Raw genomic sequence first — 12,238 nt, forward strand, 5'->3', positions numbered from 1 at the left:
ACCATGAACCTGGGCAAGTTTCTAAGCGTCGTTCCTTCTTGGATAGGATGGGCATAATGACGCCGAACTTGGGGCGTGGTCCGAAGGGTCAAACCCGCGAACTTGGCGATAATAACCTGCCGCGGTGGGCCATTCTTGGACCCCCTCGGTTAACCCTTCTCTTTCCGTGTGACTCACGTAGCTTTCTGCACAGATGACCTTGTGGTAGGGGCCCCGGATCTGGGAGGTGTTTGGGCCACCAGTGTGTGTATTCGTGGTGAAAGGGCGCGCAATTGGGGAACAAAAAGATATTTTAGGATAATCTGGTTTGCTAGGGCACGCCCCTGGCGCGCTCAGGCCCCCAGAGCGGGTGCGGGAGTGTCAGCCCCGCTTCCAGAAGAAGCGCTGGCACAAAAAGAGGGGGGTGGGTCGGAGCCCCAGCCGCGCCAGCGCTCCGGGGAGGCGGAGGAAGGAGGGCCGGCCCCGGGCGGGCGGGAGGGAGGGAGACAGGCGAGAGGAGGAGTTTTCCAGCTTGGCCTCCGCGAGCCGCGCGCAGCCCCTCGGTCGGGTTGGTCTCCTCCCGCCCCCGGGAAGCGCGCCGCGCAGCCGAGCCGAGCGCAGCGCCGGGGGCGCCATGGGGAGCCCCGCACTCCGGCCCGCGCTCCTGCCGCTGCTGCCGCTGCTGCTGCTGCTGCTGCTGCTTCGAGTCCCGCCGAGCCGCGGCTTCCCAGGTAGGGTAGGCGGGCCAGCCTCCCCAGCTGGGCGCCGGGGGGTGGTGCGGGGCGCCCTTTGTTTGCGCGGACTTCGTCTTTCGCCGCCCGGGGGAGCGGGGGACGCGGAACGGGGCTCGCGTCCGGGCACCAGGAGGGGAGAGCCGACTGTCATCCCGTCGCCGGGCGCCGTGAGCTGGAGGACCCTCTGCGCCTGGGGTTCCAGGGGGACCAATCAAACCCCCGTTGGCGCTGGAGGCGACCAGGAGAAGTTTGGCCGCGGGTTACTTTCTCACCCCGCCGGAGTTTTGCCTCTCACACAGTTGCCTGCGGCCAGGGACCAGGTGGCTGGCAGCTCATCCTGGAAGGAGCCCCTACCCCCTCCAACTCGAGGCCCCAGGCCACCCCTTGGGGCTGCAGGGCACGAGCCACAGTAAAAGACTCTCGTGGAAGGCCCGGGCGGAGCCTCTCCCGCATCCCCCAACCCCCCCTGCTGGGGATTCCGAGAAAGTCTGCACCTCCGGGAGAGAGGTGCCAGCTGAGAGCGGTGACATGTGGCAGGCGCTTGGTTAGCCCCAGGGAAAGAGGACTACACACGCGGGCTCTGCTAGACAGGGGGTGTGGCTTCTTGTTGCTGGGGGGCGTGGTCTGTAGCATCTAAGGGGACCCTGGTACTTATTAGAACTCTTCTGGTGTGGACAAAACCTTCTTTGGAGATGCCCTTTAAAAAGGTCCAGCTGACTCTCTCATCCAAGAGTCTTAAGATAGCAAAGAGCTTCGGGGGAGCTGGGGAACATGGATGCACCCCTGTCGCCCCGGAGAGGAAATCCATGGACACATTTTAGTTTAGTGTTAATGGGAAAGTGGGTGACGTGGCGGGCAAATATCTGGCTTTACTTTCAACACTGTGGGTGGTTTAAGTCTGGGGTCTGAGAAACGAACCTACCGAGTTCTGGGTGAAGGATGGAGGGGGGAGGGTTCCCAGATGGCATGCTTGGGAGATGTAGGGATGGCTGCTGGAAATTCCTTGCACATCCCCTTATGAATGAATGAATCAAACGTGTAAAGTGAGGAACATTTGCGTTTTGAACTGTTGTAAGTGTTAAGCTTTTTGGTAGGAACTGATTCAGGGCAAAGTGGAAAGGAGACTTTATCCTCTGTGCCAGGCAAGGGCCAGCCCCCTGTTCCCCGGGCAGGTTAGTGCCCCCACCCCCCAAGCAGGAGTCGGGTTAATATGAAGGTAGAGGGGAGGGGCAAGCCAGTACTGGACAGGGTGCAGGGGGAGAAGTTGAGAAGCTAGAAGCAGCCTTTCCTGCTGAACTGAGAGGCGTCTCTAAGCCGCCTGTACATCTGTCTGGCAGAGCCTTCCTCAGTCAAGGGGCCTCTTCTCTCTTTCCATTTGACCTTCCTCCCTTCCCTCACCCTGCCCTCTGCTCTCCTTCCCTCAGCTTCTACCCTTATACAGCGTAGCTTGCTGCCAGGACCCAGCCACCCACAGAATCGTGGGTTTCCAGCTTGGGCGCTCACTACTTTTGGGAACTGGCCCTGGCTGGCCCAGCTCCCTCTGGCGCCAGCCTGCAGGCTTCCCCCAAGTTGGCACATCCCAATGAGGTCTTTCAGGAAATGTGCTCTGCTGGGGCTGTTGATTCCAACGGAGGGTATTTCAGTCCAAGCCAGAGGTTTCGGAAGGCTGGGGAGGGGAGACTCTCTAGGCCTGTGGGTCCTGAGGCGAATCATGTCAGCTGAGTTCACCCTAAGTGCTGTGTGACAGAGAGATTTTGAAGATCATTTCAGAGGCAGTCTCTCAGCAAGTGGACATTGTGTCTCTGGTAAGAGGCCTGGAATCAGGAACCTCTGAAAGAGGGAGATGGGGATCTAGGGCCCCATTGGCATCTCCCCTCCCCCACTTATATAAACATCTGAGATTTAATAGCAAATCTGTCAGAGAGAGAGTAAATCATTCCCATTCCCACTTCTAGAAGGTCTCTGGAGTTCTTCCATCTTTGAATCTGATGCAGCTTTTCTGGCTCTCTGATTTATTCTTTGTGGCCTAGCAAAGACGCAGTGTCTATAAAAACCCACATGAAATGTATGGAAAATTCATAGCAAAGTTGTCTGTGTTGGATTGCGTTTGTATGCCTATAAGATAGTATTCTTACTCTGTTCTTTGGTTTTGCTTTTATTGAGGTATAATTGACATATAACACATTAGTTTCCCGTGTATAACATAGTGATTCGATATTTGTATGCACTGCACAATGGTGACCACAGTAAGTCTAGTTGCTATCGATCACTGTACGTAGTTACAAAATTCTTTTTTCTTGGGATGACTTTTAAGATCTACTCTCAATACAGTATTATTAACGATAGTTACTATGCTGTACATTACATCCCATGACTTATTTATTTTAAAGCTGGAAGTTTGTACACTTTGATCCCCTTCACCCATTTCGCCCACTCCCCACTCCCCCTCCCCTCTGGCAACCACCAGTCTGTTCTCTGTATCTATGAGCTTAGGTTTTGCTTGTTTGTTTCATTTTTTAGATTCCACAGTATATTAAGTGAGATCATACGGTATTTGTCTTTCTCTGACTTATTTCACTTAGCATAATGCCCTCTAGGTCCATCCATGTTGTCGCAAATGGCAACGTTCCATTCTTTTTTTTATGGCTGGATAATATTCCATTGTATGTGTATACCACATCTTCTTTATCTATTCATCGGTTCATGGACACTTAGACTGTTTCCGTAACTGGGCTCTCGTGAATAATGTTGCAGTAAACATGGGGATGCAGATACCTCTTTGAGATCCTGTTTTCATTTCTTTTGGATAAATACCTAGAGGAGGGATTGCTGGATCATATGGTAGCTGTATTTTTAGTTTCTTGAGGAACCTCCATACTGTTTTCCATAGTGGCTGCACCAATTTACATTCCCACCGACAGTGCACAAGGGTTGCCTTTTTTCCGCATTCTTGCCAACACTTGCTGTTTCTTGTCTTTCGGATAATAGCCATTCTGACAGGTGTGAGGCGCTGCCTCATTGTGGTTTTGCTTTGCATTTCCGTTTTATTATGTTCTTAAATGAACTCTTTTTATTTTATTTATTTTTGGCTGCCTTGGGTCTTCATTGCTGCGCACGGGCTTTCTCTAGTTGCGGCGAGCGGGGGCTACTCTTCGTTGCAGTGTGCGGATTTCTCATTGCAGTGGCTTCTCTTGTTGTGGAGCACAGGCTCTAGGCGTGCAGGCTTCAGTACTTGTGGCACGTGGGCTCAGTAGTTGTGGCTCGCGGGCTGTAGAGTGCAGGCTCAGTAGTTGTGGCACACGGGCTTAGTTGCTCCGCGGCATGTAGGATCTTCCCGGACCAGGACTTGAACCTGTGTCCCCTGCATTGGCAGGCGGATTCTTAACCACTGCACCACCAGGGAAGCCCTGAACTCTTGAAGCCTCATTTACATCTGAGATTTTGGAGGTTCACTGCACCTCCTTCTGCAAGCAAGGCTGAAGATGGAGGATGAACGCTATGGCCAACTAAGAAAGGCTCCATGAATCTGATGCCTGGAGAAAACTGGTAAAGTAGTGTGGTTTCACCAGCCAGGAAAACCGAGTGGGGTTGGCTAAAAGCCAAACCAGAGCACACCAGCCAAAGCAGTCTTTTAAAATGCCACATTTGGAGATAAGTATTAGGAACTGAACACCTGGCTCAGGATATACAATTAAAGTCACATTAGGAGCAGGTTAGGCTAGATATTTCTATTTGGGTTTAAAACATGTAATCAGCTGACAAAATTCCTCTGCATTAAAAAGGAAAATGCTGGGGAGAGCAGGGCATTTTCAACTGGCATTTTCTTATTGATAACACTTTCAGTACGGTATCCTGCTATTACTGTTCCTCATTTCCCAGATTTGTGAGCTGAAAGAGACACCAGAAACCATCGCTAAAGCACCGTCTTCAGACCTTCTTCACACTGTAGTTGAAATATTGCCCTTTTCTTTTTGGTCATTTCTATAACATTCTCACTTTTAGTCTCTCTTATAGCAACTCATTCTACTTTTTATGGCCAGATACTGTTCTTTTAAGTACAGCTTTACTTCAGTACTGTTTTTTTTTAACATTTTATTTCTAATTTTTAAAATTGAGGCAACGTTAGTACTGTTTTGATCGCATTGCTCTACTCAAAAACATAGAGCAGGACTTCCCTGGTGGCGCAGTGGTTAAGAATCTGCCTGCCAATGCAGGGGACACAGGGTTCGAGCCCCGGTCTGGGAAGATCCCACATGCCGCGGAGCAGCTAAGCCCGTGCACCACAGCTACCGAGCCTGCGCTCTAGAGCCCACGAGCCACAACTACTGAGCCTGCGTGCCACAACTACGGAAGCCCACGCGCCTAGAGCCCGTGCTCCGCAACAAGAGAAGCCACGGCAGTGAGAAGCCCACACACCACAACGAAGAGTAGCCCCTGCTCGCCGCAACTAGAGAAAGCCCGTGCGCAGCAACGAAGACCCAACACAGCCAAAAATAAAATAAATAAATAAATTTATAAAAAAAAAACAGGGCAGCTGGCCACAGCCTAATTTTCCAGTCCTTCTCTCCTGGCTTCCTAAAATCTGGCTAAAGTAGACTACCTGTTTTTATGGACCTGGAGTCCCATTTTCCCTCTTTTTGGTGATTACTGCTTTCTGCACCTGGAATGCTTCCCCGCAGCCACATGTGTGTCTAAATTCTGCCCATTGTCCAGCGACACCCCCCAGTTCGATGAAACTTTTACTTGATCCTTTGATTGGGAAGCTTCTGCCTTCCTTTAAACACCCACGGTGTTTCATATCTCTCGTGTGATATTTATCATACATGCCATACCTTACAATGAGCTATGCATTCCTTTACGCTTGTAGATTCTGAGCTCATGAAGGAAGGGCACTGCTCTGTCTTACCCCTCTGTATTTCCCACGGTGCCTAGCCAAGACCCTGGAGCCAAGTGGATATTTGTACTTATCGAGTTAATAGTTCCTGCAATTCGGGTGACAGACCATTGGCCGGAGGAGCTGAGAGAAACACGCGTGCAGGTAAACAGGGCTTGTGCCACCATGAACCTACATACACAGGGACGATGCCTTGCTGGCTGTAGACGTTTGCTTTTAAATCCGTGAACACCCTCCCTTTGAGCAATAACCTTCTCCGCTGGGGTTTGTAAGATGAGAGACACTGCAGCCACAAGCCGGAGTTTGCATTTATTATTTTTGTTGGCCGCTTTGCTAGAGCCCCTTCCAAAGGGGTTGAATGGTTTCCTTAGTCAACGCAAATATGTGTGCTACATCAATTCCCCTTTCAGAGAATGCAACTCAAATGGGTAATTGAAAGTGAAGATCGAGTTTCACGAGAAGAAGGTTGACTTGCCAGGTTGTAACGTAGTCTGAAATTCTAGCAGCCAAATTATGATCAATACCCAGGTTAAGGATTCATTTCCAAATAGCAGTGTGAATAATCGCCTTGCCTGGGTTCCAGTTCATAAGGAATTTCTCAAGCCAGCCCTTCAGTTCTTTTTTTTTTTTAACTTTTATCGGAGTATGGTTGATTTACAATGTTGTATTAGTCCTCAGTTCTTGATTGTGTGATTTCTTGACTGTCGGCTTTTATTGGCCATTGTTTATGGCATCTTTTAAGCCTGGATCTTTCTCTTGGATATATGAATTCTGCCTGCTCTCTTGGAACCTTGGCTCTATCCAGAGACTTTCTTTTTAAAGTGGACATGGAAGGATGGAGTGCATGGGATACTAGGATGAAAACGGTAGGGAATTCCTTCTGTCAATAGCTTTCTGTCTTGTGGGGAAATAGACACCAGGTTATCCATGGGGGTAAATATTATAACACAGATGGGTCCACAAGCCCTGTGAAGCACAGAGAGGAGCCACGCAGGAACCCTGGGCCCGGAGATTGCAGAGTGATGTTGAGCGATGCTGATGCCAGTGGTAGTGACAACTACAGGCCCAAGGAAGGTTAATGCAGGGTGTCTCTGGGCTTCCTTCTCTAAGAACATTTTGAAATTGGAAACAAAAATCTGTGTGGGTGTTCTTTTTCTGGGGAGAAGGCCCTATCCCAATTCAAAATCACTCCTCACCAGATACTTTTGTGAATTCTATGAGAGAATGTGCACTTAATGGGCACAAAAGTCAACATAGAAAGTACGATGAAGTTGCCAGAGTAGGGGAACTTTGAACCAATGATCAGGTGGCCTCCGGAATTATAACCAGCGGTACAATTTCCCATTCTCCTCATTTAAAAATCGACACCAAACAAAACAGTCCTAATCATAGGTGGTAATTACCTGCAGGTCTGGGCTGGCATCTTGGCACAGCACGGTGTCACTTAGCACAGTGTCTGGGACTAGGGGCAGGATCTTTAGTGGATATTTGTGGGTTGATTGAATGATTGAGGTAATTGTGACAGGGAATCAACACATTCTGTTTCAATATCCCTGCAGGATTTAACCAGAATTTCCAAGCTGCTAATCCCCAAAGAGAAAGAAAGGCGAGGTATCAGAGGCAATTGGCAGGACTCTGAACGAAAGATCCATTTGGACAGGCAACAAGTTGGAGCATAGTTAATTGCTGAGGCTCTTGAATTTCAAATCGCCCCAGGACAATCTTCTAGGACACTTAGAAACACCAGGGACTTTGGGGGGAGGGGGCAGGATTTTTCAGATAAAAGATTTAAGGATAAAGCTTCTTTGAGAGAAAAGTCGCTGGTAGCTTTGCTGAGCTCCCAAGTTGCCCAGATGATAATTGGTTGCACGTGGGTCTTACGGGCACACTCTAGGCTCAGAAACTTCTGGAGTCATCATTCCCGAGCTGAGTGATTCACTGCCCCGTAATCCTTAGCTCATACTGCATGCCTCTTTATACGTTGTTCTCCAGGGAGAAGATAAATGGGTTTGGACATAGTGGCTTGGATTATCCCAGAGGTTTGGTGTTGTAAATTGAGTATATTGGTTTTAAAGCTTTTTTTTTTAAATGAGTAATAGATCCAATTATAGAATTTGGGGGTGGACTTTCTGCCTTGGCCTTGGAAGATCCTTGCCCTGTTTCTTCTGCCCTGCTCTTACAGTGACCTGTTGTGTGATGGGTTCCATGCTGTTCCCCCTGTTGTCACTGGCTCTTTGCAGCGTCTGCCCAGTTAGGGCTGATGAACATCTATCTCTTCCATACCGAGCGCAGCCCAGGACCCTCTGCTGAATGCCTCTGGCCTGCCGCTAGCTGTGTGGGTGGCTGAGCTGATGACCCTACCAGTCCCAGGGATTCAAGAATGTTCCAAAACACTGGTTCAATGAGGGCCACGGGGCGAGCGAGAATTGAGCCGAGCTTTGGCAGGCCCCTGGTGGAGGGGTGAGGAAGCGGTGGCCTGGCCACGTCCCCGGCCTTCTGAGACTCTGCCCCCAGTGTGGCCGTTCCCTCTAGGAACTCTGACAGACTTGTTGCCACTGACTCAGCATTTGCCACACAAAGTCTCCGGTTCCTTTAAATATCTGAGGTTGAAATCCTGTTTCCACTTCGACTCGAAGTCCGCTTTTCAAAGAGGAGGGTCATACTATTTCACCAGGAGCTACTCACGGACCCGACGGCCTCAGCCACGTGGGCAGGCACTGGGGTCTTGTTCATTCTGTGCCCTTGTGGCCGAGCAGGGAGCCTGGCCCCCGGGGGACTCTCGGTGGGTCTCGGTGAAATCTGTAAGGGAGCACACCTCTGGCCGGGACTGACCTGCTGATTGGGTGTCTCGGGCTCTATCTAGATGCCCACAGGAGCTTCTCATCCACATCCAGGCTCCCCTGCATGGGCCACCTAATTCATGTGGCATCTCAGCCTGGGAGGGCGCCCGAGACGGAACTCCCCACGTCTCAGTGATGAGTCCCTGAGGTTCAGTGAGTGGAAGGGATTTGTCTGGGGTCACACGGGGAGTTAGAAGCAGAGCTGGCCTTAGAACTCAGTCCCCCGACTCCAGGATTCCCTTTCCTCCACAGGCAGGGACAGAGTTCAGTTTCTGAGCAGCCACTACACATTAGGCATCGGGCCGGGCACCAGGGATAGGCAGGCAAGGATCAGTGGCACCTCGGGCACTCCCAGAGCCGCGCCCTGGTGTATTTCCGCGTGGTTGTTCATACCAACACTTGGCCGCAATCTCAGAGTCTCACACCCGGGGCTGCTTGGGTGTTCCTCAGGGCTCTGAGAAGTTGCTGCCCCAGAGCTAGCCCTTGCCCCGTCTTGTCGAGGTCCCAAAGGATCCCTCTCTATGCCACTTGCTTTGAGCACCCCAGCTGATAGGTCATGCTGTTTTTAACAGCATTATTGTGATATTATCCACATACCATTTCCCCATTTAAACCACTTCAGTGACTTGTAGTATATTCAGAGTTGTGTATCCATCACAGTTTTAGAACATTTTCATTACCCTCCAAAGAAACTCCACACCCTTTAGCCATTGCTCCCCACGCCCTCTCCGTAGCCCTAGGCAACTGCGGAAGTACTTTCCGTCTCTCGATTTTCCTATTTTTAACGTTCCATATAAATGGAATCACACAGTATCCTTTCGTGTCTGGCTTCTTTTGCTTAGCATAATGTTTTTAAGATTGATCCATATTGTAGCAGGTATCAGTACTTGACTCCTTTTTTATGGCTGAATTATATTCCATTGTATGGACAGACCACATTTTATCTGTTCATCAGTTGATGGACATTTGAGTTGCTTCCATTTTTGGGTTATTACGAGTAATGCTGCAGTGAATATTCATATACAAGTTTCTGTGTGGACTATGTTTTCATCTCTCTTGGGTAGATCCTTAGGAGTGGAATGGCTGGGTCATATGGTAACTCTGTGTTTAGCCATTTGGGGACCGGCCAGTCTGTTTTCCAAAGTGACTGTACCCTTTTACATTCCCACCAGCAGTGTGTGATGGTTTTGATTTCTCTACATTTTTATCAGCTCTTGAGATTATCTGTCTTTTTGGTTAAGTGATGTCATGAAAGCTCAGTTCATTAACAGCATCCACTCAAGGGTTGAGTGACAAAGCAGTGTCTGTGCTGCCAGCTGTGGCAGGATATTGGCGAGAGTCATCTAAGGATGCCTGCCACCCTCTCACTGCTGGCTGCAGGGCGCGGCTAGTCCATAAGGTGCCTTTGGGTGGATTAGAAAAAGATGCCTTGTCTAGGCACGTGTAATGCGTGGGCACAGGGCTTGGTCAGGGGACAGACTTTGTGCTGAGTAGGAAAAGGATAGAGAGGCAGGCCCAGAACTCAAGACTTAAAGAGTGGAGGGCAGCACGGTGTGAGACCCCGCCTGCTCTTTGGACGGGTGTGATGGTGGGTGCTGTGGTGTAGACAACTCCCTGGACACCCATCTATGCTGCAGTCCTGGGTGTCCGTAGCTCAGCCCCAGGTGGGAAAGAGCTATGGGCGCCATGTGCTTTGACAGTTTGCTTCTATTAAAAAGAAAAACAAAACAAAAAGCTGTGCTTGTGTGTCAGCGGCATCCTCGCGAGCTTGAATCCTTGGGTCACCTGGGAGCCTAGCAAGCGAGTCAGAAGCTCAGGCCCCACCCGAGACCTAGTGAATCAGCGTATGCATTTCAACAAGGTCCCGCAGATGATTCTTATACACAGTGAAATTTGAGAAGGACTGGTCCGCTGGGTGAATTCAGCCCTTTGCCAAGACGGAGTGGCTGGCCTGTTTATAAGGGCCTCCAAATAGCTGTCCTCCCTCCTCTCTCCCTTCTTCCCTTGGCTTTGCCGTCATCATGGCATCTTCTAGACTTCCTTTCCTAAGTCCCCGACATTCCTGAGATAAGCGTGTACAGACTTTCGTTTTCTGCTCCCTCTTCTAACTCAAAAACAAACCCAACTCTTCGGGGTGCACTCGACTTCATCTCCTTTGAAGTCCTCCTGCCTGGAGTGCGGCCAGCAGTAGCAAAGCACATCTTCGGTGATGGGTAACAGGGTCCTCACGTGCCTTTGCCCAGCAGCTCAGCTGCAGCTTAGAAATAACTGCAGCTCTTTAAGAAAGGCCACACAGGGCTTCCCAGGTGGCACAGTGGTTGAGAGTCCGCCTGCCGATGCAGGGGACGCGGGTTCGTGCCCCGGTCCGGGAAGATCCCACATGCCGCGGAGCGGCTGTGCCCGTGAGCCATGGCCGCTGAGCCTGCGCGTCCGGAGCCTGTGCTCCGCAACGGGAGAGGCCACAGCAGTGAGAGGCCCGCGTACCGCAAAAAAAAAAAAAAAAAGGCCACACGAGTGTGATTAGGGCGGTCCCTGCCTCTCTAGCAAAACCCTGTCCTGGGATTGAGAATTTCTGCAACTGACCAACCCTTAAAGACACAGGGGCTACACATCTTTGTGCCAGAGACCGACGCCGCCGGGCTTAGGGAGAAGGCAGCCCCTTGGAGGATGGGTGAGATTGACACCAATGGGGAAGTCAGGACAGCACACCCCACCCCTCATGTGAAGCCCCCCAACCCCCCCTGAACTGGGCAAGTCAGGAAGGCTGAACTGTTAGCACTAAAAGGGGGGCCCTCCCACCGTTTCAGGGCTTTGAGTGAATAAGTAGTTCCCAGCCCAGCAGTGGTATTGGCTTGGCCCAAAAGTTTGTTCGGGTTTTTCCGTAAGATGGTATGGAATAACCCAAACGAACTTTTGGGCCAACCCAATATCTGGACAGGCTTCATCGGGATTACCCAGGGAGTCTGGTGAGATGAGGTTTCCCTGATCCCCCCTCCTCTGTGTGTCTTGCTTTGGCAGACCTGGGGTGGGGAGAGTCTGCAAACTAAGTCTTGCCAAGCCACAGCACCCCAACTCCTGGCTTTGTATGACCAGTGAGCTAAGAATGGTGTTAAAATTTTCAAGTGGTTGAAAAAAATCAAAAGGAGCCTACTTCGTAACACGTGACAGTTATCTGAAATTTAGATATCAGTGCCACTGGAACCCAGCCACACTCATTTGTTTGGGTGTTGTCTGTGGCTACTTGGTGATAAGTGGCTGAGTTGAGTAGTTGTGACAGAGAACATATGGCCTGCAAAGCTGAAAGTATCTGCTCTCTGGCTCTTGACAGAAATAGTTTGCCAACCCCTTAATTAGGGCCTTGCTACTCAGAGTATAGACTGAGACCTGCTTGGCCAGGGAGCTCTACAGTCATGTAGAAACCAGACCTATGAAATCAGAGCCTCCCTTTAACAAGATCCCTAAGTGTTTGTGGCTCCTGCGCCTTCACCATGATGCTCAGCTCAGGACTCGTCTCGGCCTTAGTCAGGGGGTCTTTTAAGATGCCTAGGCCCGCATGCTATAACTAACCCTGAACACATTTATCTGACAGATAACTGGGTGTTTCATTCTCTCTGTTTGAGGCTTGGTAACCTCCTGATAGCCTCTAGAAACTGGGACCGTTTATTCTCACCAATTCTTGGCCAAGGCCTAGGGTCCTGATCCAAAGCTGTAGGCAGACTGGCCTTGGCTACCTCCTGAGACGTCCTGGATGCTGCATGGGTTTCTGGACCGCAGGCTCGGGGCTCTCCAGA

General features: G+C 50.5%; 1 protein-coding gene across 2 annotated transcripts in view; it reads left to right on the plus strand.

Annotated features, from left to right (window-relative positions):
• The first annotated feature begins 581 nt into the window (after positions 1–581).
• SRPX (sushi repeat containing protein X-linked) overlaps positions 582–12,238 on the plus strand; it is a 99,424-nt gene continuing 87,767 nt past the window's right edge. The window contains exon 1 of one of the 2 annotated variants that reach the window (XM_030834892.2): positions 582–710. In XM_030834892.2, coding sequence (XP_030690752.1) covers positions 614–710 — 97 coding nt within the window. In that variant the 5' untranslated portion in view covers positions 582–613. The remainder of the gene's footprint in view (positions 711–12,238) is intronic. The other variant, XM_030834893.2, reaches the window with a different exon arrangement.

The sequence above is a fragment of the Globicephala melas genome, chromosome X (genome assembly GCF_963455315.2).
Source record: "Globicephala melas chromosome X, mGloMel1.2, whole genome shotgun sequence".
NCBI lineage: Eukaryota > Metazoa > Chordata > Mammalia > Artiodactyla > Delphinidae > Globicephala > Globicephala melas.